The sequence below is a fragment of the Euphorbia lathyris genome, chromosome 6, assembly GCF_963576675.1.
Source record: "Euphorbia lathyris chromosome 6, ddEupLath1.1, whole genome shotgun sequence".
NCBI lineage: Eukaryota > Viridiplantae > Streptophyta > Magnoliopsida > Malpighiales > Euphorbiaceae > Euphorbia > Euphorbia lathyris.
In genome coordinates, this window is record NC_088915.1 from 32539925 (window position 1) to 32563811 (window position 23887).

The 23887-nt window shown below is 37.6% G+C and overlaps 1 protein-coding gene across 6 annotated transcripts; it reads right to left on the reverse strand.

The window, feature by feature from the left end:
* Positions 1 to 6366: 6366 nt before the first annotated feature.
* Positions 6367 to 9724, reverse strand: LOC136232299 (scarecrow-like protein 14). 6 transcript variants are annotated; one of them, XM_066021365.1, is made up of 3 exons: positions 9529 to 9724; positions 9147 to 9337; positions 6367 to 9057 (listed from the first exon to the last, which is right to left on the reverse strand). In XM_066021365.1, exon 3 carries the CDS (start codon positions 8958 to 8960, stop codon positions 6681 to 6683), a length of 2280 nt encoding a protein of 759 aa, XP_065877437.1. In that variant the 5' UTR covers positions 8961 to 9057; positions 9147 to 9337; positions 9529 to 9724; the 3' UTR covers positions 6367 to 6680. The 6 variants fall into 6 exon arrangements, with proteins under 6 accessions (XP_065877437.1, XP_065877439.1, XP_065877438.1 ...); XM_066021367.1 differs by lacking the exon at positions 9147 to 9337 and having other exon boundaries at positions 6367 to 8975; XM_066021366.1 differs by lacking the exon at positions 9147 to 9337 and having other exon boundaries at positions 6367 to 9023.
* Between the last annotated feature and the right edge of the window lie 14163 nt (positions 9725 to 23887).

The following is a 23887-nucleotide window of genomic DNA, read 5'->3' on the forward strand; positions in this document are numbered from 1 at the left end:
GAAGGAGGAGAATGTGACAGGAGACTGCTAGACACAACTAGATAGAGATCCCCGGTACTATTACATCTCATGATAGGAGTCCCCGTCCATAAATCCTTCACAGAAAAACCGAAAGGATCAAAATTCACAGACACTTGATTATCAGTAGTAAATTGACGGACAGAAATTAGATTTTTGATCAATTGAGGTGCGTGCAAGACATTGTTCAATTGGAGGGGATAGTGTTTGGTGGCTAAAGATGCATTACCAGAACCACAAATAGGCACACAATTACCATTATCGACAATAATATTATTATTGAGGCTCGAATGAAAATAAGACTTGAGTGTACCTTTGTTTGCAGTCATATGGGACGTAGCTCCTGTGTCCATGTGCCATTGATCCGGTGGTGTGATGGTCATGGTGTGCATGGCCTGTTCAATATCTGTAGGGGCATAGCTTGAGTTTGCAATATTCAGATGAGCCCGTGGCATGTTAGGGCGCGGGTCGAGGATGCCGGGGTGCGACTGAGGACGACCGGAAGGTGGATGAGTTGGCCAAGGTGCCATCGAGAAGGGGCACGGTGGAGTGGCCCATGTCTGCTACGCCACCCAGGGATAGAAGGGAGCCCAAAACGGGTTGAACGGCTGACGGTAAGAGGGGCCGGTCGAGTTTCTATTGTGGTAGCGGCCCCCCCTTCCGCGATTGTGACGGCCGCCGTATCGCCCACCGCGATAGGGCTGCTGTGGCGCGTGATTGTGCGCTGGCCGATGGGAGTGGTTCGGCGGCTGTTCAGTGACATCGGAAGATGCCGATAGCACGACAGATTCGGTGGAGGGGCTGTTCTTTCTGGACTTTGATGTTTCTTCTAGGATCAACATAGAACGGTCTCTGTGGAAAGGAGGAAGAGGATCTTCGTGTCGGATTTGTGTGCCAACTGTGTCGTAGGCGTCAGTTAAACCAGAAATAAGTTGCAGGACCATCTGATCATTGGTAACAGGACAGTCAACATTCGAGAGTTGATCGGAGAGGGATTTGAGATGCTGACAGTATGATGAGATGTCGGAGAAATCATCTAGTTTGATTTTTGAGAATTCTTGTTGAAGGAACAAAGCACGAGAGTGCTTATTGTTAGAAAAAATGTCTTGTAATTTGGTCCAGGCTGCGGCTACAGACAAATCTGCCTCAATGATTGTGTGTAGTAAATCAAGGGAGATAGTGTTGTAAATCCATTGGAGGACAATAGCGTCAATACGTGACCAGAGAGCAGGGTTTGTGTTTTGTAGAGATGTAGCGGAAGGGTTTGGAGATGGAAGGATATGGTCGAAAACTTGATAGGCTGTAGCATGGAGTTTGAATAGAGCCGCCCAAGTCGGGTAATGGCCTTTTTCAATATCAAGGGTGATTCTGATAAAGGTGGAGATATTGGAAACAGTTAGGGATGGATGAGTGGTGGGAGTAGGATCGGAGTTGGGAGAGGTTGCGGTTGTGTTTGTATTAGTGTTGGAGTGGCCGGAATTGTTGGAAGCCGTGATGGTGTTCGTCATTTTAGGTGGAGGAGGAGGGTTGTGTTTGACGGCGGCGGCGGCTTAGGGAAGCTAGGGTTTCGGTGAGATAGGGAGAGGAAGGTAGGTTTAGGAAGAGAGATTAGTCTTTGATACCATGTAACAGTTTGAATCACTGAGTATTGTTATTGAAATATAACTGAGTATATATACAGAGTACAATCCTTGTTGTAGTGAATAACTAATACTAGTTAACTGTATAGTTTAGATAAACTCTAGCAATAAACAATATATAAACAATATAGTGAATAACTAATACTAGCTAACTGTATGGTTTAGATAAACTCTAGCAATAAACAATATATAAACAATATAATCTCTAATACTCATTTCTCATTTTCCGCAAGGAATCTTCGTTTATGTTAAAAAAAACCAGTATACAACTTTTTAGATTATAAGCATCAACTGCATCTGCTTCTTCCTATCCTTAAGCCAAGATTCCCTAGTAGGAAAGAACTATACACCCCTAGAAAGGGAAGCTAGTAAGGCATCAAGGATGAAAGACCGAGACCAAGTATGAGGATGGATGGGGAAGTAGGAGGGAGGTCAGTTTCTTGACCCCAGTTTCGTGTCCTGAGTAATGTAAAAAAAATTATGATTGGGTTGGTTATAAGTCCAACTTAGAGGCCTTTTGTTTGATCATTCTTCCAAACAAAGCGGACAATAAGGGCCTCCCTAGCGTCAGCGAACGATTTGGTGGATACTTCTTTGTTTGATTCGGCTTATTACGAGGATTCCTAGTCTGCTTGTTTCCACATTACCCATGGCTAAATAACACTTTTGGCTATCACAAAAGACTACGCACAAGTGCATTCTGCTGTAAGTCCAGGTAACTAGCCCTTTTTTCACTTACCTTCCCCAACAACTGTATCAACATATCCCTTTTTTCATTCTAAAATATAGATTCTTTTGCTCTTAATCTCCTACTTATAAAGGATTTAAGGGTCAAGTTTTGCATTTCTTATAGGAAGGATGCCCATTTTTCCTTAGGTATCTGAAAGTAGAGAAAACAAAACCTTTCTAAGGTAAAGCACAATTGTAGTAGTTATCCACAGTTAAGCCCTTCCTATTCTGTTCCCCTTACTCGTATATCAGCTTAAGAGGAGATACTTAAACAACAATAATCCTAATGAGAATGAGCACAATAAGATGACTCTCAGGTGCACTCTACTATGTATTCAGTGGAATGAGGTTTAAAAATGGTTTTAGAGTCCGTTTGATTTAACTATTGTTTATTGTTATAGTTTGTTGTTGGAAAAGTAAGGATTTGTTGTTTTTGGAAAAGGCTAATCTATACTATATATAATAGCGGAAGCAGAGAGAAGTGTTTTGGAGGCCTTTTTGATGAGTTGTCATCATAGTAAAAAACCAAAATGAATTAAAATAACAAATTTATATTTATAATATATTAAACAATTACTAGCCCATTAATTAAAATAATAAAAGAAAGTAAGAGTTACAGGAAGATGAAAAAACACAAAGCAAAGGAAATTCAAAAGTCACAAATAAGCTTCTATATAAAGCATAATAGATAGTATTCCACCATCATATTCATTGGCCATGATAGATAGTATCATATTTCTGAAGGTAATTATTCGATTTTTTCGTATGTTGTAGTTATTTTGTTCTCAATTGTGTTGTTGTTTTATTTTTATTAAACAATAGTTGTTATAATTTCATCTTTCAGATCCATTTCTTCCGTTACCCAGGTTCTGTAGTCATATTCATTAGCCACGATAGATAGTATCATATTTCTGAAGGTAATTATTCGATTTTTTTCCATATATTGTAGTTATTTTGTTCCCAATTATGTTGTTATTTTATTTTTATTAAACAATAGTTGTTATAGTTTCATCTTTCAGATCCATTTCTGTCGTTACCCCCGGTTCCATACCTCTCGCTACCTTATCCATGTTTTCTTTTTTATTTGTCTTTTTTTTCAAACTGATATCTCCAATTGAAGAAATCTGATAGAAATAGAAGATGCATGGACAACTAAAATCGAAAAACACAAAAGTGTCAAAAATTACAATAAATTCTTATGTTTCTCAAGGTAATTATTCGATTTTTTTTAATATATTGTAGTTATTTTTCTTATCAATTGTGTTGTTGTTTTATTTTTATTAAACAATAGTTGTTATAGTTTCATCTTTAAGAGATGAAATTCTATTTCTGCCGTTACTCAGGTTTCATACCTCTCGCTACCTTATCCATGTTTTCCTTTTTATTTGTCTTTTTTTTCTTTCAAAATGACTAAAATAAAGATTTTATATATTTGCATTCTTTTTTAGTATATGTTGCTAAGTGTTATCGTTTCGATTATTAACTCTGACTAAAACTTAGATTTTCGGCTTTATATGAACTCAATTTTTAGCTTTCATTGAAATTAGATTAATTTTTCTAATTCGGAACCTGGTGAAATCCACTCATTTTTTTAGTTTGATTTTATCTAACTGATATGGATTGTATTTTTATTTTTATGCATTTTGGTACAAATAGATATAAAGTTTCATACCAAAAATGTTCACTGAAGTTGGAGACATATTGAATAAAATATTAAAGAGGTATTGAAATATTATACTTACAATGAAGTTTATTTCAATTATAAATTATGTTATATTATTATTATTGTCAATAAGTTATTTTTTTCCAGTTCTTTAGAGAAAGAGATTGTAAACGTCTAATACACTTGATAAGATGTTTATTCTTGAAAAATTTGGATTATGCTAGATACGAAGGTAAATCAAACTAATTTTTGATGCTCAAAATCCTAAAAATGTACATTAATTATAGGATATGGAGATAATTGTTTTTGCAACATTGGGCTATATAGTTTTTAACTATTATATTGTAGTTTGTACAAAATTGTTAGTATTTCAAGAGTTTTTAACACATGAAAATGAAACATGATCATAGGACAAGTTGTCGAAAAATATTAAGTAACAAATATTATTATTTGAATCTCTTCAAATTCTCAAACGTTGAGCATAATGATTCTAATTAATAGAATTAATTTCATATATTAATTATAAAATATTTTTTTTTGTACAGAGTACTTACAATTATAATTTAATTCTATTTAACTAAAATTAATTTATGGACTTAATACTTCATTAAGAAAAAATAAAAAATTTAATTAGTGGGTAAAAAATATTTCCACTCTTCTCTTTATATGTTTATATGTTGACATTCTCTCTTTTTTTTTTTTTTTTAAAAACGAGAGGAAGATAGTTCTCTCGTAATTATCTTTTTTTGTCCCTTCATTTTTGTTTTCTATTCTTTTATTTGTTTTTCTTGCTTACAAAATTCAAGAATATATAATTATTAAAAAATGTTAATAAAGTCAAATAAGTGATATCTGCAAGCGTGACTGATATTCTATACAGTGAAAGAATGAAGAACAAATTAATTGAATGTCTTGACGAGATATTACAAGATGAAAATATGATAAATCATCACCTTAAGCTGTCTCAATTGGATATATTGGGTTATTATAGCAGAATAAATAATTGAATTCGAATACTTGGTGATCATGAAATTTCATCAAACAAAATCATTATCATCAAGATGTATTTGTGAAAAATTCTTATGAATTTTTTTTTATGTAACATATTGAATTGATAAAGTTTCTTCATATGCAATGTTACAAAAGTATTGACTGTAATAGTTTATAGCATAATATAGATGTTGCTTGCATTTTAACATAGGTTGTAATTATTTTGTATTGTAGATTTAATATTTAATTTTAATTGTAGTTTAATTCAATTTTTGTTTAACATAGATTGTAATTCTTTTGTATCGTAAATATAATATTTAATTTAAATTGTAGTTTAATTCAATTTTTGAATTTTCATTATATTCTAATATATTTCTTAATGAATCTCCTATTTTATTATTATTTCACAGAATTCCAGTTATAAAAAATATAAAAATGTCTTAAAATTACTAAAATGTACAAATCATTGAATTTTGTAAAAATAAATAAATCATTCACCTTTAATTAAAAGTATATAAAAAAAATTAATCAATTATTTTTAAAAATAATTTAATTTAATTTGAATTATCAATAAAAAATATATATTAATTTCAAATATACATAATATAAATTTTTTTCATCATATAACATGATATAAAATTACTTAAAAGTAAATATATTAATTTATTTATTTATTTAAATTATATAAAAGTTTCATATCCCGTGCATTGCACGGGTTTTCGACTAGTTTTCATGTATAAAAGGAAAACATCAGTTCCTAACAAAACAGCTAAAACTCTCATTTTTAATATGAGACGACAAATATGAGGAGAAAATAGAATAAACAAACATCATCTTAGTCTATTTAAAACCTACCGACTTTTGTTGAGAAAAAGTGATAAATTTCATTATTTGAACAATCACAATCGAGAGAAATTTTACTCCTAACATCATAAATTGTATAATTATATTCTTAAAAAATATGTATATGGTGATTCGTATAGGCAAAAAGCCTTATCTTTCATTTACATATCTTTCATTTTTTTGTTCAGTAAACCATTGATCTTTTATTTGAATCCATTAAGTCCCTTATCATTTACTTTTGGTCTTTTTAAGGCTTTGATGAGCAAAAAAAAAAAAATCAAATTTGAACATAAAACTCAATTAACAAAGTGTTATTAATTGCATTTGTATTTGAAATTATAAAAATATATATTTTTTACGGTTTAAATTAATGTTTTTTTCGTATAGTTTTTCTATAACCACATTACATATCCAAATCCAAAACTATTTTCAAAAATATTTTTAAAAAGTGAAAAAATACAAATTTGTAACAGAGAGGTCACAGATAACACAAAAAGGTGCTCTGAAATAGCATAAGATAGGATAACAGTATCCTTATATACAATAATAATAATATCATCGGCGTAGGTCTCAAACTTTCTATGCACTAGTCACTATAGAAGTTTCTCAGACACTATTACTAAGGATTGTCATATGGTGGAACTACAAAATCAGAATCTGTTATAATTTCCATACCTTCTAATGCAAGGTACACACAAAAAAGAGAAGCATAACTCTTATTTCTGGATCGCTGAAAATTCCAGGCAGCTAAGCTAAACCAAGAAAACACTGCTGCCTGCTCACTGCTTGTTCCTATTTTATGCAGGAACCCATGCTGAGGATGCATAAATAATTCGTCCCTTCCATCCCTGCAACATCCATTGACCATCTTCATCTACTACAAAATCATCATGGTACGTCGCTTTCAACTTACACTTCAATTTCTTCATCAGTTGTCGGTTCAAACTCAGCTGCTTCAACCCAGCCCTCATGTTTCGAATCTGCCATTGCTTGTATGTCTCCGGTCTCTCTACTCTTTCTGACCCCTCACATGCTATAACATTCAACGCTTGCCGACCAAAAAACTCTTTCTCAAACTTGAACCTCATTTCATCCTCACTCGACATATTCGTGTCGAATGCATCAAATAATGCTGAAAAGTGGAAAAGAGCCTCCCGGAACCTCGTGATGAAAAAAGGAGCATTGTAGGACCCATTCACAATTGATTGGATGAATATTTTTGGATTTATCTTTCTAATCAAGTTCAAAACAATATTCTTCGGATTGTTTACAACAACTGTCTCATCAAGTAAGTTCTTAAATCGGAACAGGCAATTCACAGCAATAACTTCACCACTTTGAATCTTCAGATCATCAATTTGTATAGTTTCCCATTTCTTTGCTACGGCGTTGTACTCGAATGGAACATTATGAAGCTCACAATACTTTGCCAATCGGCGACCAGTCTCTTGAACTCTTTCATCCGGACGGAAACCACTTTGCGGAAGCTCTATCCCTGTTATTCGCAGTTTGGGAGGTCCACCAACTCGTTTTGAGAGACGATAAATGAGAGCAGGCCACTGGAATCCATACAAGATACCAAAGTCTATTATATGAAGGGTGGTTGCTTTCTCAGATGCAGCCAAAATATTGTGGTTTGCAAAAATGATAGCCATCTTATTAAATGGGCAGGCTGATATGTAAGCTAGATAAGCTTTCAACATCTCAGAAGCTGATGCTTTCTCAGAAGACAAGGCAGTGTAAATCTGGGTTCCTGTGCCAGACAAACGTGCTTCAAGCCCATTAGCGAAGCAATGAGCCAATCTTTGAGACCCATCACCAAAAGGTGAAGAGTGCTGTCTGATCTGCTTAAGTTGTTCCTTAGCAGTCCTCTGGTCATCAGCAGAGACAGCTTGTGCACAAGAAATCAGAAGAGTCCTCAAGTCAACTACTTCCGTTTTATTTGCTTGTCTCTTAGCGCTAGTCTTGCCACTACTAGATCCATTTATTTGCCCTTTCGGGTGTGAGGTCTTGCTTGATCCATTCTGCGAATCGAACTTAAGAATGCATTCAGGGGGTCCACAGCGTTCTCCTGTACATACTAACACCTTGTCGAACATTTCTGCTAGCTCAGTTTCATCAACATAAACTGCAGACTGTTTGGTACTCCTTTCTTCCCTGAAATAGTCATCCTCCCGCTCATGTTTCTTTACATTACAAGGGTTGACCAAATACTCTGTCTCTTCCATCTCAGCCTTCACCACCACCTTGTTATCCTTTACCTTCAACTCTGCCATTGAAGCATTGTTTTCCAAGTCAATAACCAGTTGACTGCTCTTAGGAAGAAACTTATTTGCTTCCTCTACACCTCTCTGGAACTGCAATGCCAGTTCTCCCTCACTAAATATACTTGGCACCACAATCTTACTCTCAAATGAATCCACCACGTTATTACCATTACTTCCTAACCAATTATGTGACTTGAGCTGCTGTGATGAATTAGAGGTTGATTGGAAAACAAAATTTGTAGGAAGTGGTGTTCGCATGAATGATGATTTTAAGTCTCCAAGTTCACTATTCCAGTGTTGTTCAGCTGAACTGTTAGTATTAGAAGAACAACTGCTGATACAGCTACTATTGCTGCTATAACCACTTAAACTACTCAAAAACCCATCTTCAGGACTATCAACCAAGAATTGGTCACCATAAGACGAAGATTGATTCGGTGAAGATGGGTGCTTCTCACCAATAAGATCAAAAAGTGATTTCTCTGCAGCTTGAAGAGCCAAAGGGTCATGGAACATGCAAGGTTTCTCTTCCATGTCCTCCTCCATAAGCATCTGGTTTATGTAGTTGAAGATAGTCTCTGAGAAATCATTATCATCAGAAGGAGAGTCTCCATCCATGGTAGATGATGGTGTAGACTTACTGGGATTTGGTTCAAGCAAATCAACTGAGCTGTCTAAAACGTTGAAAGAGGGATCGTCTGAGAATTTGTACCCGTTTGTAAAGTTTGGATACTGATGCCTATCAGAGAAAAGGACCTCATCCTCAAACTGAAAACCAGAGAGTCCAGCAAAACCAGCATCTGTTCCCATTTGTAAAACCCTAAACTGAAGAATCACAACCAAAATTATATCCGCGTGTACTCCACAGTTCAACTACGAGCAGTTCAAGAACACAAAACTTCAAAAGCTACAAATTTGCACACCAAATAATTAACTCTTAATCACTTAATTAATCAAGGAAGATCAAATCGCAATAAATCATGCAATAATCAATACTTAGCCGATTCTCTACCACGCGAATCGACCTTCACGCGTCTACAAGATGGCCAAGTTGAAAAACTACAGATCTGAACACCATAAGCGAAGCTTCGGTTCAGTATAGAAAGAAAGCAAAACCCAGTTGCTGATCTCTATATTGTACACAATTAGAAGCGATCTCAACGCTAAAGCTAAAACCGGCCAAATCTCTGTACTAATTTAGGAAGAAAAAAAATGCGACAAAAAAATGTTAAAAGCTACACAGAACTGAAGCTCTGAGAACCCCCAAACAAAAAAAAAAAAAAAAAAAACTAGAAATCCAGCAGCTGATCGAAGAAAATTACAGTAAAAGAATGAAAATGAAAAACAGAAATTAAAACGAAAAGCTTGTCTGGCGTACCTGAGGAACAGAGAAAAGCCCACTTAGAGGATAAGAAGCAAAGCATTACAACACTTAATGGAGAGGAGAAGGATAATTTGTGATTGTGATGATTGATGGATCTCTTTTCTTTATCTTCACAGAAACTTCTTAGGCTCACAAAAATATCAAAACCAAGATAGCAAATGCACCGGCTATTACTTACTGACTCGGACAATCTTTTTTTCTCAACTTTTTCCTATTATTTACAAAAAGTCATCAAATTTTCCTTTTGTTTGTTTTCTGTTCAACTTTTTTTCTTTCTTAGAAGCACTTTATTATTATTATTATTATTATTATTGAAGGGATTATTACATATAATCTTAATATAAGAACGGTTTTCGAATTATCTCTTCTATCACAAAATTCATTGAGATTGATGGCAACGGAAGAACAACCCAAGTTGCGTTTTACCGATCACGAATCAACTACGACGAGACACATTGAGAAAAGATTAGATGATCCATGAACTATGAGCAATGGACTGGGGTAGAAAGAGGGGCGGTAGTGGTGGCTTGGATAGGAGAGGAAGAGAGTCGCATTTCTTTTTTCCATCTTTTCTAATTCATTATGAGATTAGTGTAAAGGATTAGAGTTATAGATATCTATTAATTACCACATAACTCTGATTTGGAGCGTACACGTCGGGAGTAAACTATTTGATCCAAGCTAATATTTCCAACATCTCTCACTCGCACGTGACGGAACATATTCTTCCTCTTTTCTCTCATTCTCATTTATACTCGCAAATAGTTTGTGCAACTGGTATACAAACGAGAGCTCTAGTTTTATACACTCGTTGGAGATATATAGCGTCTCGATAAACATTTATCAGACCCCATACTATATACTCGTTGTCGTCCTCTTGGTTGAAAAACATGGATCGTAGATATCATATCATATTCACGGTAATTCATTAGATCTCTAAAGTTTTCTATCGTCACAATTACGGACACGTGCATAATTACCTCGGTGGTGAACCATAGAACCTTAAAGATGTGAATACGTGAAAATTTTTCTTTCTTACTATATTCCTTCTATCATAATCTAACTCGTTTGTCTGGTTGGTATCCTATGGGCCGAATTATCCTATGGCCCTTCAGAGTATCCTTCCAAAGTAGCCACGTGTGAGCGGCCGCAGAACCCGAATTACCCTTTACTCCCTACGAGGGAGGAGATGGATTTCCGACAAATACGATTCCGTTTTTACATAACACTGTCACTTACCGTTTTTAAAGATGACGCTTATCGTGTCCCTTCCTGTGTATGCATTCTTTATGTTCTATACCTTAGCCTCTTATCATGTTTTAGACTAAGGTATTTATTTCAGAGTCGTCACCCGAATTTGATGCTCGAGAACATATTAAAATTGGATAGCACACAGGCTCACAACATGCTATCAATTCAGAGTTGGGTTCGGGACTTAAACTGTTATAAGAGTCTGATTAATAAACGTGTAGACTTGTCTTTTATTAAGATATCATATATTTCTATTCGAGTTTCAATTTAAATATCGTGTAATCGTTCGAAAGCGATAAATAAATACTGAAATATAAATTCACAAATGGCACCATTCTGCCCTAATACATCAAATCTAGCCCTAGGAATTAAATCTATTAAACCTGCAAGACAATAAATATTAGCTGCGAGTGCTTTGGGACCCGTCTTTCGGATTTAAACTATGACGCCAGACTCAATCAAATAGGACTTATTTATTCATAAGATCTAACACGTAGTATGCATTTATTCTGAAACCTAAATTAGATGTGTAGACAGATTTTAATAGAAATACCTAAAATACCCTTATATCGGGATTGATTTTATCTTCATTTGCATATTTGGCTGAAATGTATTAAATTTACCGAATAATGGAAAACTTATTCTACCCGGACAAGAAAACATGATTATGCCCGAAAAACTCCTTGTCAACGATCTAGGGAGATCCCCGATCGACGATGGGGATCCTCGATCGAAGAAGACATCTTCGATCGAGGAAAGACCTTTCAGGCAGACCTTCTGTTTTTAATGTCAGAACCAGAAAACAAGGGGAGAAGTGTAAAATTTAAATAAACAATGTGCAAACAATAGGGAACGAGCTTTTAAAACCCTTCAGATGTTACCTCTGAGACGCTTTTCCAATTTTCATGTTTAGTAGGCCGACGAACGCGTGATTGAGACCTTGTGCAGCAACCCGTGAAGCAAACAATTGAAGTGATAAAAAATGTGGTATCCCACATGCTTCGGTCGAAAACCTCCAAATCGAAGTACATTTGACCCAAAAAGGTCAATTTTGGAAGTGTAATGACTTCAGAATTGACGTTTAGTGAAGAACAGTTGTGAGAAATGTGTTTCTTTGATCTAAAACTTTGTAAATTGTCATGTTTGGGTGTTTGAACCTCTCAAGGTGTCGTGTTTTGGTAAGATTTGTGTAAAAACCTCACAATTTCACTCACTTTCAAATGCTTTCAAGTGTATTTTACTCTCTTTCTTTCTTTCTTCTTTGATTTTGCACTCAAAATGGGTTTTTGAAGTTCGCTCCCCTCACCCTCGGCAGTTTCTACCTTTCTTATAGTGGGAATGGGGAAAAGAACCGCCAGAAAACTGATTAAAAACTGCCTAAAACCGTCAAGGATCGACGATCGAAGACCCTCATCCTCGATCGAGGAACAGGTCTTCGATTGAAGATCATATTTTACTTCAAGTATTTTTTATTTCAGAAATGATAAATCAAGATAGAATAAAATGAAATGAACTAAAATGACTCAGAAAATGGGGCCCGGATCCTTAGCTCGTATCTCGCACAGCGCGTCATGTGAAGCCCACCTGCACCAACTATTAGCTAGAGTGTAACGTAAACTCATCACTAGGGCCAGAAAAAGTTCGTGCTCACACCATGTTAGATCATTTTTTCAAAAATAAGTTAAAGATCCTCAGGATAAAAAAAATATGTAAAACCATAGTTTTACAAAACACTAGAAAAGTTGAGATCTTAACTTTTCCATCATGATCGCAAAGCAAACCTGGTATGAATTCATGTGTTATGGTGTTCTAGCCTTTCCTTTTGAAAGAAGTGCATGTCTCATTAACACGAAAGCATCGGTTTAGATGTGTCCAAACACCCAGCCTTAGTCCACTACAGGTTAGAGATTATGTTCAGCTATAAAGACAGAAGGCCTTAAGTTACTTTTAACTTTTCCATTTAGATTATAAGTAATTCTTATAATACAAACGCAATGTAGCATGTATACTTATCATCTTGCTCTTTAATGAAATCACTTTCATAGTTCGGGCAAGATGACTTTTATTATCGAACAAGCTCTTGATATAGTTCAAGAACATCCTCATCCTTCCATTCATCACCACTTACCAAATTAAAGGGTAAACACCCATGTGAGCGAGATATTTCTCTATCCGACATACTCAATAGTATAACAGTAAGTGTTAATGAATAATATTTGCACTCGTGCATTGGACAGATTCAGACTTTATTGAATGGTCGTATCTCAAAATAAATGAAAAGTGAAGTATGCTTAGATTAGACACAAAAAAATTAAGATTTAATGTTTCACATAAACATCTCTCTTATGACAATGTTGGTAAGTGAATCTACGACCATATCATGACTCGATACATACTTCAGATTAACTTCATTACATGGAATTAGTTCTTTACAAAATGATACTTAGTCTTTATAGCCTTTAACTTGATAGGAAACATTTAATCCTTGCAAAAGTTGATAGAAGATTGAGTATGTAAGTTACTAATACTTAAATGGTTCACAAACTGATTTAACTACCTCTTGTATTGCAGGAAAGTATCACACATACTCACTCTCATGGCATATAGGGAAGCACAAGTTTTCTCACTACTCAATGAGTATGTCACCTTATCCTAACGAGAAAACATAGGTAGAAAATGGATTTTCTCACTGTTGTCCTAGCAAGTGCACTAGGTCCAAGTAATAAAGTGATAAGTAGATATCATCTCCATGAGGATAGAACAAGCACACTCACACTCCCATAAAAGTACGTATAGCCAAGTTTTAAAAGTAACCAATCGTTTAAGTTGATTTGAAGGTGGTTTGATACAGTATAATACATAAAACAAGCAAAGAATTGAGTTGAACTTCAGATGAGAAAAGAACAGGTACACAGCATACACAAAACGGTCTTAGAACAGGCACTCCACTCCTTGTTCATTAAGTGGGAACAGCTTTGGCGTAAAGTATCTTTCAATAAAATCGGTTGAGTCAGGTGTCCCTTGTTCCCAACATTCTTGAGAGACAATTAAAATAAGTCTCATTGAGACTAATGTATCTCTAAGCTTTAAGAACAGGAAAGCATTTAGCTAGAACAACTAAAACCTTTAACATGTAATTAATACGTCTCTGTTTCATAATTAAATGTGCTCAATGAAAGTTCAGCTTTGCAAAGAGAGTCTCCTCATGATTTCTCTGCTTAAAAACAGGTTAGCTACTCCTATTTAACATTAATTACTCATTGAACATCCAAGCCACATATACTTAATGAGTTTAGAGAGGAGTTAACCTGCCCTTTTTACCTGTTTCTGCTCTGCTGCATACCGGTTTAGTGAATTACTCACTCATGGTTGAATGAGATAAAACAAAAGTGTAATGAAGAAAATAACAATGCATTAAAACACATAAAACAAAGTTACACAACTAGGCTTCAGATCCGGAAATCTGAATGATCAACATACAAAATGAGGGCTCCTTAAATAGCCCGAAATTGTCCACAAATGATTGTTCAAGATAAAATAAAATAAAGAAGATATGGTCTGGCAGACTATTCTGACAGTCAGGAACAGTCTGCAGCACAGCAGTCCACCCATGCTTGATGATTTCTTCTGTGAGGGATGGTTGTTCTGCCTCCACCATTAATTCTTCTTCCGGAAAGGTCTCCAATAATTTAAGGATGATTGATCAAGGTCCTCGGGTACAAATTGTTCCCATGAGTTCTTGTTCTCTTCCTTGTTCTTCGCTTGTCCGCACTCCTTTCCTGCTTGTTCACCGTGTGGATTCTGCTACCGAATAGGCAGTTGCTTTATCACAAACAATTTGAGAAAAACAATGTATTATGAGAACTATATGTTGCATTATTGTTCGTTTATTCCCAAATTTGCTACAAAATATTATACACATTTTACACTCATCAAAATACCCCCAAAACAATGTATTGCTTATCCTCAAGCAATGTCTTTATAGAGATGTGTTGGTCCCTTATAACGTTGCAAGTATAGTTCCAAGGGGGGGTTAGGAACTATTTAAACTTTTTAATTCTTAGGGCAGACTTCTTTTCTTAAGAGAAAAGGTTTTAACAGCGGCGCTGAGTAATCAGTAAGATACTAGCTTAGTCAACTGGTGACTAGGTCTGTTTCTTGACTTGAGTCAGGAGATAGCACTTTAAGTCTATTCCTGAGCTCAGATGTTCGATGCGCACAACTCAGCTTGACCTCTTTACTTGGTCAGTTTTTGGTTATTTAAGCAAGCAATATATATAAGGAGTTTAAAGTAAGAAATGCGTTACTCAGTAGATTTATCCAGGTTCGGCTTCTTCTAAGCCTACGTCCTGTCCCCGGAACACGTTCTGAGATTTCGAATCCTCTACTGAGCTATTTAAAGGTAGAGCCTCAAACCTTTTACAATCTTAGCAACTGAGTATAACAAGAGTATCTTCCTCTATTCCTCTACTCAATCCTAATCTCTCGCTGAGTACTATAACCGAGTACTCAGCCTCTCCTTTTTAATCTCTAGAAATGATAAGTGTTTGTCCTAAACAATGATTGCTAAGACACCTTAGATGATTGAATAATCACTCTAGACTTTTACACAAAGATATGAAATGTAGTGTAAGATTTGCTTTGCTTTTTGCTTGCAGAACTTGCGTAGAAATTTGGTCAGCGTAATGGCTTGATCAAGTTCTATGTTGAATGAAGCTTCTGATGGCACTATTTATAGAGACGTCTTGAGGCATCGGTTATTTCGAATTTCGAAATAACCGTTGGAGGGAAACGGCTTCCTGTCGTTGTCATCCTGACTTGCTCAGAGCTCTCGGCCAATCAGATTTGAGTATCTTCTGTCCTCGGTCAGCTTTTGGTCAGCTCGACAGAATGTCTCTCCTTTTATGGTAAAGTCAACTGGACAGCATACTGTGTCGTCTGAACTTTACCCAAAGTGGAAACTCTTTGTCTGGAAGTTTTCCTTAGCCAGCTCCTGTCTTGTACGCTTTGTCGAATCAACTCAGCAGCTTCGTTCCGAAGTTGTTCCTTGAAGGTCTTCTAGATCCTTCTTCCGCTGAGTTGCGTTTTGTCCATAACGACAACGTTTTGACAAACGCGGGCCGAGTTGTATTGAACCGTTTGACTTGGGCTTTGACTCTTGTATTGGGCTTGGGCCTTTTAATCCTTATGTCTTATAAACAATTTAACTCAACATTGAACAAACACATTAGTAGAATAAATCAAAGCATTTAAACTTAGTGTGTTTAGAATATGTTTTTTAATTATACTTGAACAATTTTGTCAAATCAAAATTATATGGAAAGGTGTTTCAACAAACTCCCCCATTTTGATGTTGGCAAAACTATTCAGCGAGGAACTCAGTGTTGAGCTCCCCCATGATAGTTGACCTAATATAACTTAGCAAACTCCCCCGTAAGGGTTGAGCTACTGACTTAGTTTTACTCTAAACATTTAAAGGTTTAATCGAGTAAGTCTAAGGTCAGTTTTCAGATATAGGTCAGCTCATGGAACATATTCTATTTTACTCAGTGTTAAAGCGGAAGGTTTTATCATTCAGAGAGCGCTGAGTAATTTGTTGTTCAATGAGTTTTATAAGGCAATGTTTTATAAACATATAGGTCAGTGTCAAACATGTTATCAGCATTTGGTTCAATCAATAAATTTTATAAGCCTTTAAACATAGCTGATTTAATTGAAGATACATAATAACATAATACACAGCATCGTATAAAAATAATTCATAACTCAGAGTTTAAACAGAAGATGCAGGTATTGATATTTAATATAGGTAGTCAGTGTTTACAAACAAGAGTTCAAGACAGGCATAGAGACTACATACTTAGCCTATACTGAGCTAGCCTATATCTATTTCTTTTTCTTCTGTTTGGACTGACTAGACTCATGCTGTGTTCTCGCTTGTGCTTTCTCCCCTGTTTTGTCAGCATCGGGAGGAGGAATCCTAAAGCTATCGGTTAAGACGGCCCTGGTCAGTTCTGTGGACAGCGCTTTAAGTCTGTCGGTGCTTTCATTGACACCATCAAAGATAGCCACTCCATTATCTGAGACCTTGGCGGGTATGTTAAGCTCAGCAGCGCTGATCATGCTAACTTTGAAGGCTTGCGATTTGCCTATCCATGTAAGTGCATCGGTCAGGCCAGCAATGACTTGATGGAATGTTTTGAGTAAGTAGGTGTCATAGTATTGGCGCTGAACATTGCTGTGACGTATGTGATTGAAGGTTTGTCTGGTGATAGACAGCATTTCATTTTGTTTCATAGCGTCAGTATCCATCTCTTGCTTGTTCAGATTCAGCAATCGAACAGCCTCACCAATTTGCTCTACTGAGCACTGGGAATAAGAAACCATTTGCTCATTGGTTTTGAGTTGCTCGGTGTGAAGCTGAGCAAAGAGCATCTTTACTTCATCAGAAGTTGCATAGCGGGAGTTTGCAGCTGACAAGGTCTGAACTTATTGTTGTAGAGCGTTTAAGTGTTGAACAGTTGTCAGCTGGATCTCAGCTAGCTTTGCGATGGAATCCTGCTTAGCTTGATGTGCTTGAAAAGTAATGATGACATTCAGCAAATCCTTGAATCCCTTAACTTCGTTGAGAAGCTGAGTGACTTGGGAAAGCTGAGTAGTCTCAATAGTGGAAGACCCAGCAGCAGCAGGAGTAACTTGTTGAAGGTCTTTGATCAAAGCTTGCACTGAGTCGATTATTCTTTTGCCAGACTCAGTGGCATTTAGGTAACTTTGAGAGCCTTCAGTGACATCAGTATGACCGGTGGGAAGAGGAGTCAAGGAAATGACGTGGTCAGTGACTGGTAGTGTGGTTCCAATCTGCACTTGAGGTTCTGGTAGAACTGATTGATCGGCAGATATATTGAGTGGAGAAGAGGAAATTCGAATACTGTCAGTGCTGACGGGGGCAGATATGTTTGGAGTCAGCACAATGCTTGGAGGGACGGTATTGACAGTAATTGGCTCAACTTGACTTGTTGAGTTGGTGGAAGCATTCAAGTCGGCATGTTCCTTTTGGGAAGAAACAGAGGCTTGCTTTTCGATAGATGCTGATGTAGTAGAAGGTGGTTGTCTTTTGAAAAATTTCAGCTTAACTGCAGAAGGGTCCTGGGTTGGCTTCTGAATAACGAAGTCAGGAAGAGTTGGTTGTGGAACAGGAATGTCGCTGACTGTCTTCTGACTTGCCTTAACTAATCTTCTTCTGCGAGGAGGATTGTCAGCCAGAATAGATTCGCCTGAGTGAGATGGAAAAGTTTCTTCTTGTTCAACGTTAAGCTGGTCAGATTGCTCATGTACTTGATCAACATTGTGTTGGTCATGCTCTTGTTCTTCTCCAGCAGCCAACTCAGCATTGGCTTGCTCAGCTTCAACCTCACTGGTTGTCTCCTTATTATCCTCAGCGTCATCCTGACCGCTGGCCTCTTCTTCTTCATCATCTTCTGAACTTTCACCATCTAGTTCTTCCTCAACTTGTGCAATGAACTGGTTGTCCAGATGCACCTCTTCTTCTTATTCCTCAGTTACAGTTCCTAGACACTGTGTGTAGTGAGAGTCACCAGGCACAACAATATCAGTAGGGATATCATTAATGGGAGTCAGTGTAGAAGACTTTTGCTTCTTTTGAGGCTGAACGTCAGCATCAGTTCTGTCCTCAGTTTCAGGCTCATCTTGCCTGCTCCTTTTCTCAGCTGACTTAGGTTTCTCCTGACCTGGTTCAGCAACTGACTTAGGCTTCTTTGCCTTAGGCTCAGCCTTCTTTGAAGTGGTCTCAATAGCTTTCCTCTTGCGGGAAGCTGGAGCCTTAGTTCTTCTCCTTTTCTTCGGGACAGCTGTTTCCTCAGCTTGTTGTTCATCAGCAGCAGCAGTTTTTCCTTTCTTCAGAGGCTAATTGAACTTTAAAGCCCTCAGCGAGGCTGCTGTGATTTCAGATCCTCTAGCTTTAACTTCATCAGTTAGGTCTATCTGATGATCAATGAGGATCCTGGTGATGAGCGATCCCAGCCTTAGAGTTCCGGTACTCCTTAGAAAGCCAGCAATGAGGAATACTGGCATGTTGATTGGCTTATATGTCACCATATGCCATATGAAGCATTGCTCGAAGTTCGTTGCTGAGGTGGTGCAGTTGATCTTGGGGTAGATGAAGTAACTCAACAGATAGTGAGCCATCTTTTGGTGCTGACCCATAGAGGAACTGGAGACTTCTCCTAAGTGGCCTTCAGGTTTACAAAAGGTGACTACGTACCCAGTATTGTCCTGATCTCCAGATCTTCTCAGCTTTGCTCCTTCATTTTTCAACTTCAGCAAGTTTGCTAGATAGTCAGGATTTATGAAGATAGTCTTTTCTCTTACCACAGTTGCCAGACAGTCCTGGTTGTCATCGGCAACACGGAGGTTGTGGTAGAACTCCCTTACGAGGTCAGGATAAGTGTGATCCCTAATAGAGAACAGCTCGGACCATCCATTTTGCGCTATCTATTCGCAGAAGGGTTGCTCGGAGGTTACGAAGGCCTCAGATACCCATCGCGAGAAATCTACTTTCCATTCGGTAATGTTGTCGAAAACCTTAGTATAGGTTCTGGCTTTGGTCGGTTTTTCTTTGGAAGAAGTAGCTTGCCCAGTTTTTCCTTTACTCGGCGTAGTGACCTTGGTAGTTTTAGGGTGACCGGCACCGGAGATGTTGACGGAAACTTGAGTCATAATTTCAGAACAAGTTTGGGAAGCTTTGAGAGTTTTTAGAGAGAAAGCTTTTGCCTTAGAATTCGATAGGTGTAAAGAAGATAAAGAATGGGGATTTACCCATTATTTATAGCGGTGAAGTGTGGATCTTATCGAATCCATGTGTCAGTTTTGCCTTGGGATTGTCAACCGACAAAGATCCTGGCATTTATGACACATTCGGCACGTACGTCATCCTAGGTGGCTATTCGCGTGCTTAAGCATTAAGTGCAACGGATCTAACACTCAGCGTTTAGAATACTAAGCGTTTTGCATTCTGAGTGGTCAGTAGTATATGAAAGGATGATTTCTCAGTTTAAGATTTACTACTCGGTGTGCATATTGACTCAGTATTGATGTGTATTTTGTGTTAAGTACTCAGCATAACAATCACTCAGCATGCATTTGTGTAAATCATTCAGTATAGTAATTCACTCAGTATAAATTTACATTTTAGAACAGGAATTTACTGAAGAGGATTAAACATACCAATGGCTCCTCTCAGTATGCTGAACTGTTCACGAGCCAGTGGCTTTGTGAAGATATCCGCAAGCTGCTCATCCGTTGGGACGTAGGTCAGCTTTATCTCACCTTTGAGTACATGGTCTCTAATGAAGTGATGCCTTATGCTGACATGCTTCATTCTGCTGTGTTGAATTGGGTTCTTTGATAGATCAATTGCACTTTTGTTGTCGCATTTGACCTCAATTGTCTTTGTTTGAACACCATAGTCTTTAACTGTTGCTTAATCCATAGGACTTGAGCAACACAGTGACCAGCAGCAATGTACTCAGCTTCAGTGGTAGACAAGGCTACTGACGCCTGCTTCTTGCTGAACCAAGATACAAGACAGCTTCCTAAGAAATGACATCCTCCAGAGGTGCTTTTCCATTCTAGCTTGTCTCGACCATAGTCAGCGTCAGTGTATCCAATGAGTGTAAAGCCATGTGTGTTGGGATACCATAAACCTGCGTTCACTGAGCTTTGCAAGTATCTAAGGATTCTTTTTACAGCTATGTAATGAGATTCCTTAGGGTTAGATTGATATCTAGCACAGTAGCATACTGAGAACTGAATGTCCGGTCTACTGGCTGTTAAGTAAAGTAGAGAGCCTATCATACCTCGATACAATTTGCTGTCTACTGACTTACCATTCTCGTTAGCGCAGAGGACAGTGTCAATGCCCATAGGAGTGGATATTGGCTTGCAATTCTCCAAGTCATATTTCTTTAATATCTCCTTGGCATATTTAGCTTGACTGATGAAGATGCTATTTTTTCCTTGTTTTATTTGAAGTCCGAGGAAGAAGTTGAGTTCTCCCATCATTGACATTTCAAACTCAGTCTGCATTTGTTTGCTAAATTCCTTGCACATTGATTCGTTAGTTGCACCAAATATTATATCATCAACATAAATTTGAGCCAGCAGGGTATCTTTACCCTTTCTCTTAATGAATAAGGTTGTATCAGCTTTGCCCCTGACATAATTTCTAGTCAGCAGGAAACTGGTCAGCCTCTCATACCAAGCACGTGGTGCTTGCTTGAAGCCGTACAGAGCCTTTTTGAGTTTATAAACGTGGTTTGGGAATTTTGGATCCTCAAACCATGGAGGTTGATTAACATAAACTTCCTCGTTTATAACTCCATTAAGAAATGCACTCTTAACATCCATTTGGAATAATTTAAAGTTCATGTAAGATGCATATGCACATAAGATCCTAATAGCTTCTAGCCTTGCCACTGGGGCAAAGGTCTCACCGTAGTCAATACCTTCTTGCTGACTGTAGCCCTGAGCTAAAAGCCTTGCTTTGTTCCTGACTACATTTCCTTGCTCATCCAGTTTGTTGCGGAAGACCCATCTTGTTCCAATGGTCTTCTGACTCCTTGGATGTGGCACTAGCTCCCATACATCGTTTCTTCTGAATTGGTCAAGTTCCTCTTGCATTGTGCTCATCCAGAATTTATCTTCCTCAGCATCAGTGAAGTTCTTAGGTTCCTGTACTGAGACGAAGGCTACATTGCTGAGGTACTTCTTAAGTTGATTCCTCGTCATCAGGGTATTCCCAGCAGAATCAAGGATTGCACTCTCTGAGTGCCCTCTTGGAATCCTTATCTCTTTAGGTAGATTTATGTCTTGTGTTGTCTGTGTTTCAACAATCTCTGCAGAAGTAGATTGGTCAGTGAAAGTAATCTTAGGTTCACTCTTACTCTTGGTCAGTCTTTTAGTGAATGACTCAGCAGCTGGTTCTTGGTCAGTGGTTACTGAGTGTGGATCATCCTCGGTCAGTGGCTGGTATCTACCTGCAGGGTTAGTTTCGTCGAACTCAACATGTACTGACTCTTCTAAAGTTTGAGTTCGTTTATTGAAAACTCTGTATGCTTTGCTGTTTGTTGAGTAGCCTAGAAAGATAGCCTCATCAGCTTTTGAATCAAACTTTGCTAAGCTATCTTTGGTATTTAAAATAAAACATTTACAGCCAAAGGCACGAAAGTATCCAATATTGGGCTTTCGTCCTTTCCAAAGTTCATAGGGGGTTTTCTTGAGTATAGGTCTAACTAGAGCCCTATTAAGAATATAGCACGTTGTGTTAACAGCCTCTCCCCAAAAATACTTTGGAAGCCTATGCTCATCCAGCATTGTCCTGGCTATTTCAACCAGAGTTCTGTTCTTCCTTTCAACAACCCCATTTTGTTGAGGTGTTCTAGGAGCAGAGAAATTGTGGTCAATGCCGCTGGCTTCACAGAATTCAACAAACTTCTGGTTTTTAAATTCTCCACCATTATCACTTCGGATGTGAGCTAATTTTAGGTCTTTATCATTTTCAATTTTTCTAACCAAATTTGAAAATGTCTCAAAGGTCTCATCCTTGCTACTCAGCAAGATGACCCAAGTGTACCGAGAGAAGTCATCTACAATGACCAAGGAAAATCTTCTTCCACCCAGACTCAGCGGCTGGACTGGACCGAAGAGATCCAAGTGTAGTAACTCTAACGGACGCTTAGTTGAGACAATATTTTTGCTGTGAAAAGATTGTTTGGTTTGTTTACCAGCTTGGCAAACGTGGCATAATTGATCTTTTTCAAATTTAAGTTCAGGCAGTCCCTCAACCAATTGCTTTCTTGCTAATTTAGCCAGGAGGTCCATGCTTACATGACCAAGTCTTCTGTGCCATAGCCAGGAATTTTCTTCCTTTGATACTAAGCATACAGTTTTTGAAAACTTTTTCTCTAAGTCTAGCATAAAGACATTATCTATGCGAGGGGCAGTTAAAATTAACTCATTTGATTCACCCTCGTATATTTTACATCCAGTAGCATCAAATATAACTTTTCTCCCATTGTCACATAGCTGAGCTATGCTGAGTAAGTTATATTTGAGTCCGCTGACTAGGGAGACAGATTCAATAGTAGGATTACCTCCAATGGTTCCTGACCCTACTATCTTACCCTTCTTGTTGTCTCCAAAACTTACGCTTCCTCCTCATTTACGCTCAAACGTGATGAACTGAGTTTCATCACCAGTTATATGCCTCGAGCATGTGCTGTCAATATACCACATCTTTGACTTCTCATCACATCTCAGGCTTACCTGCATTGTAACTAGTTACTTTTAGGTACCCAATTCATTTTGGGTCCTTGCTTGTTAGGTGCAACAGGTAAAGCATCATATTTTATTTTATGGCGACATACTTGGACAGTATGGCCATTCTTTCCATAGAAGTCACAGCTGACCTTCTGTTTAGGTTGTCTCACTGACTGGTCAGCACCCCAGTGCTGAGCATGCCAGCACACCTTTGTGGTGTGACCTTTCTTCCCACAGAAGTCACACTGGACGTTCCGCTGGGGATTCCATCTTTGCTGAGTACCTTGGTACTGAGTTCTCAGAGGAATGTTTCTTTTATTTGTAACCTTTAATTGGTTCTGGATAGTTGTGACGTCCTTTCTCAGTTTCTTCGAAACTGATTGGACTTCAGAGACAGACTCATGTATGATCTTCATGTTATCATGCAAAGTTGAGTTGTCCTGAAGAAGGTATCTGAGGCCACTCAGCTTGACCTCTTCAACCTCAGTGCCTGCTGAGTGCTCTAATTTTCTTATTACACTTTTTGACAAGTGTATAGAGATCACTCAGGGCATTACCCATTTCGTTTCTGAGCAGAGAAAGTGATATTACCTCATTTGATTGCTCCTCGTCGTCAGATTCAACGGAGGGGTCAGCATGCTCAGAGACGCATGGCTCAGCAAGTTCGTCAGCCATGAAGCATATCTTCGCTGACTCGGTGGCCTCAGCTTCTGTTGATGAAGACTCATCACTGTCGCTCCATGTAGCCACCATTGCCTTTTTGCCG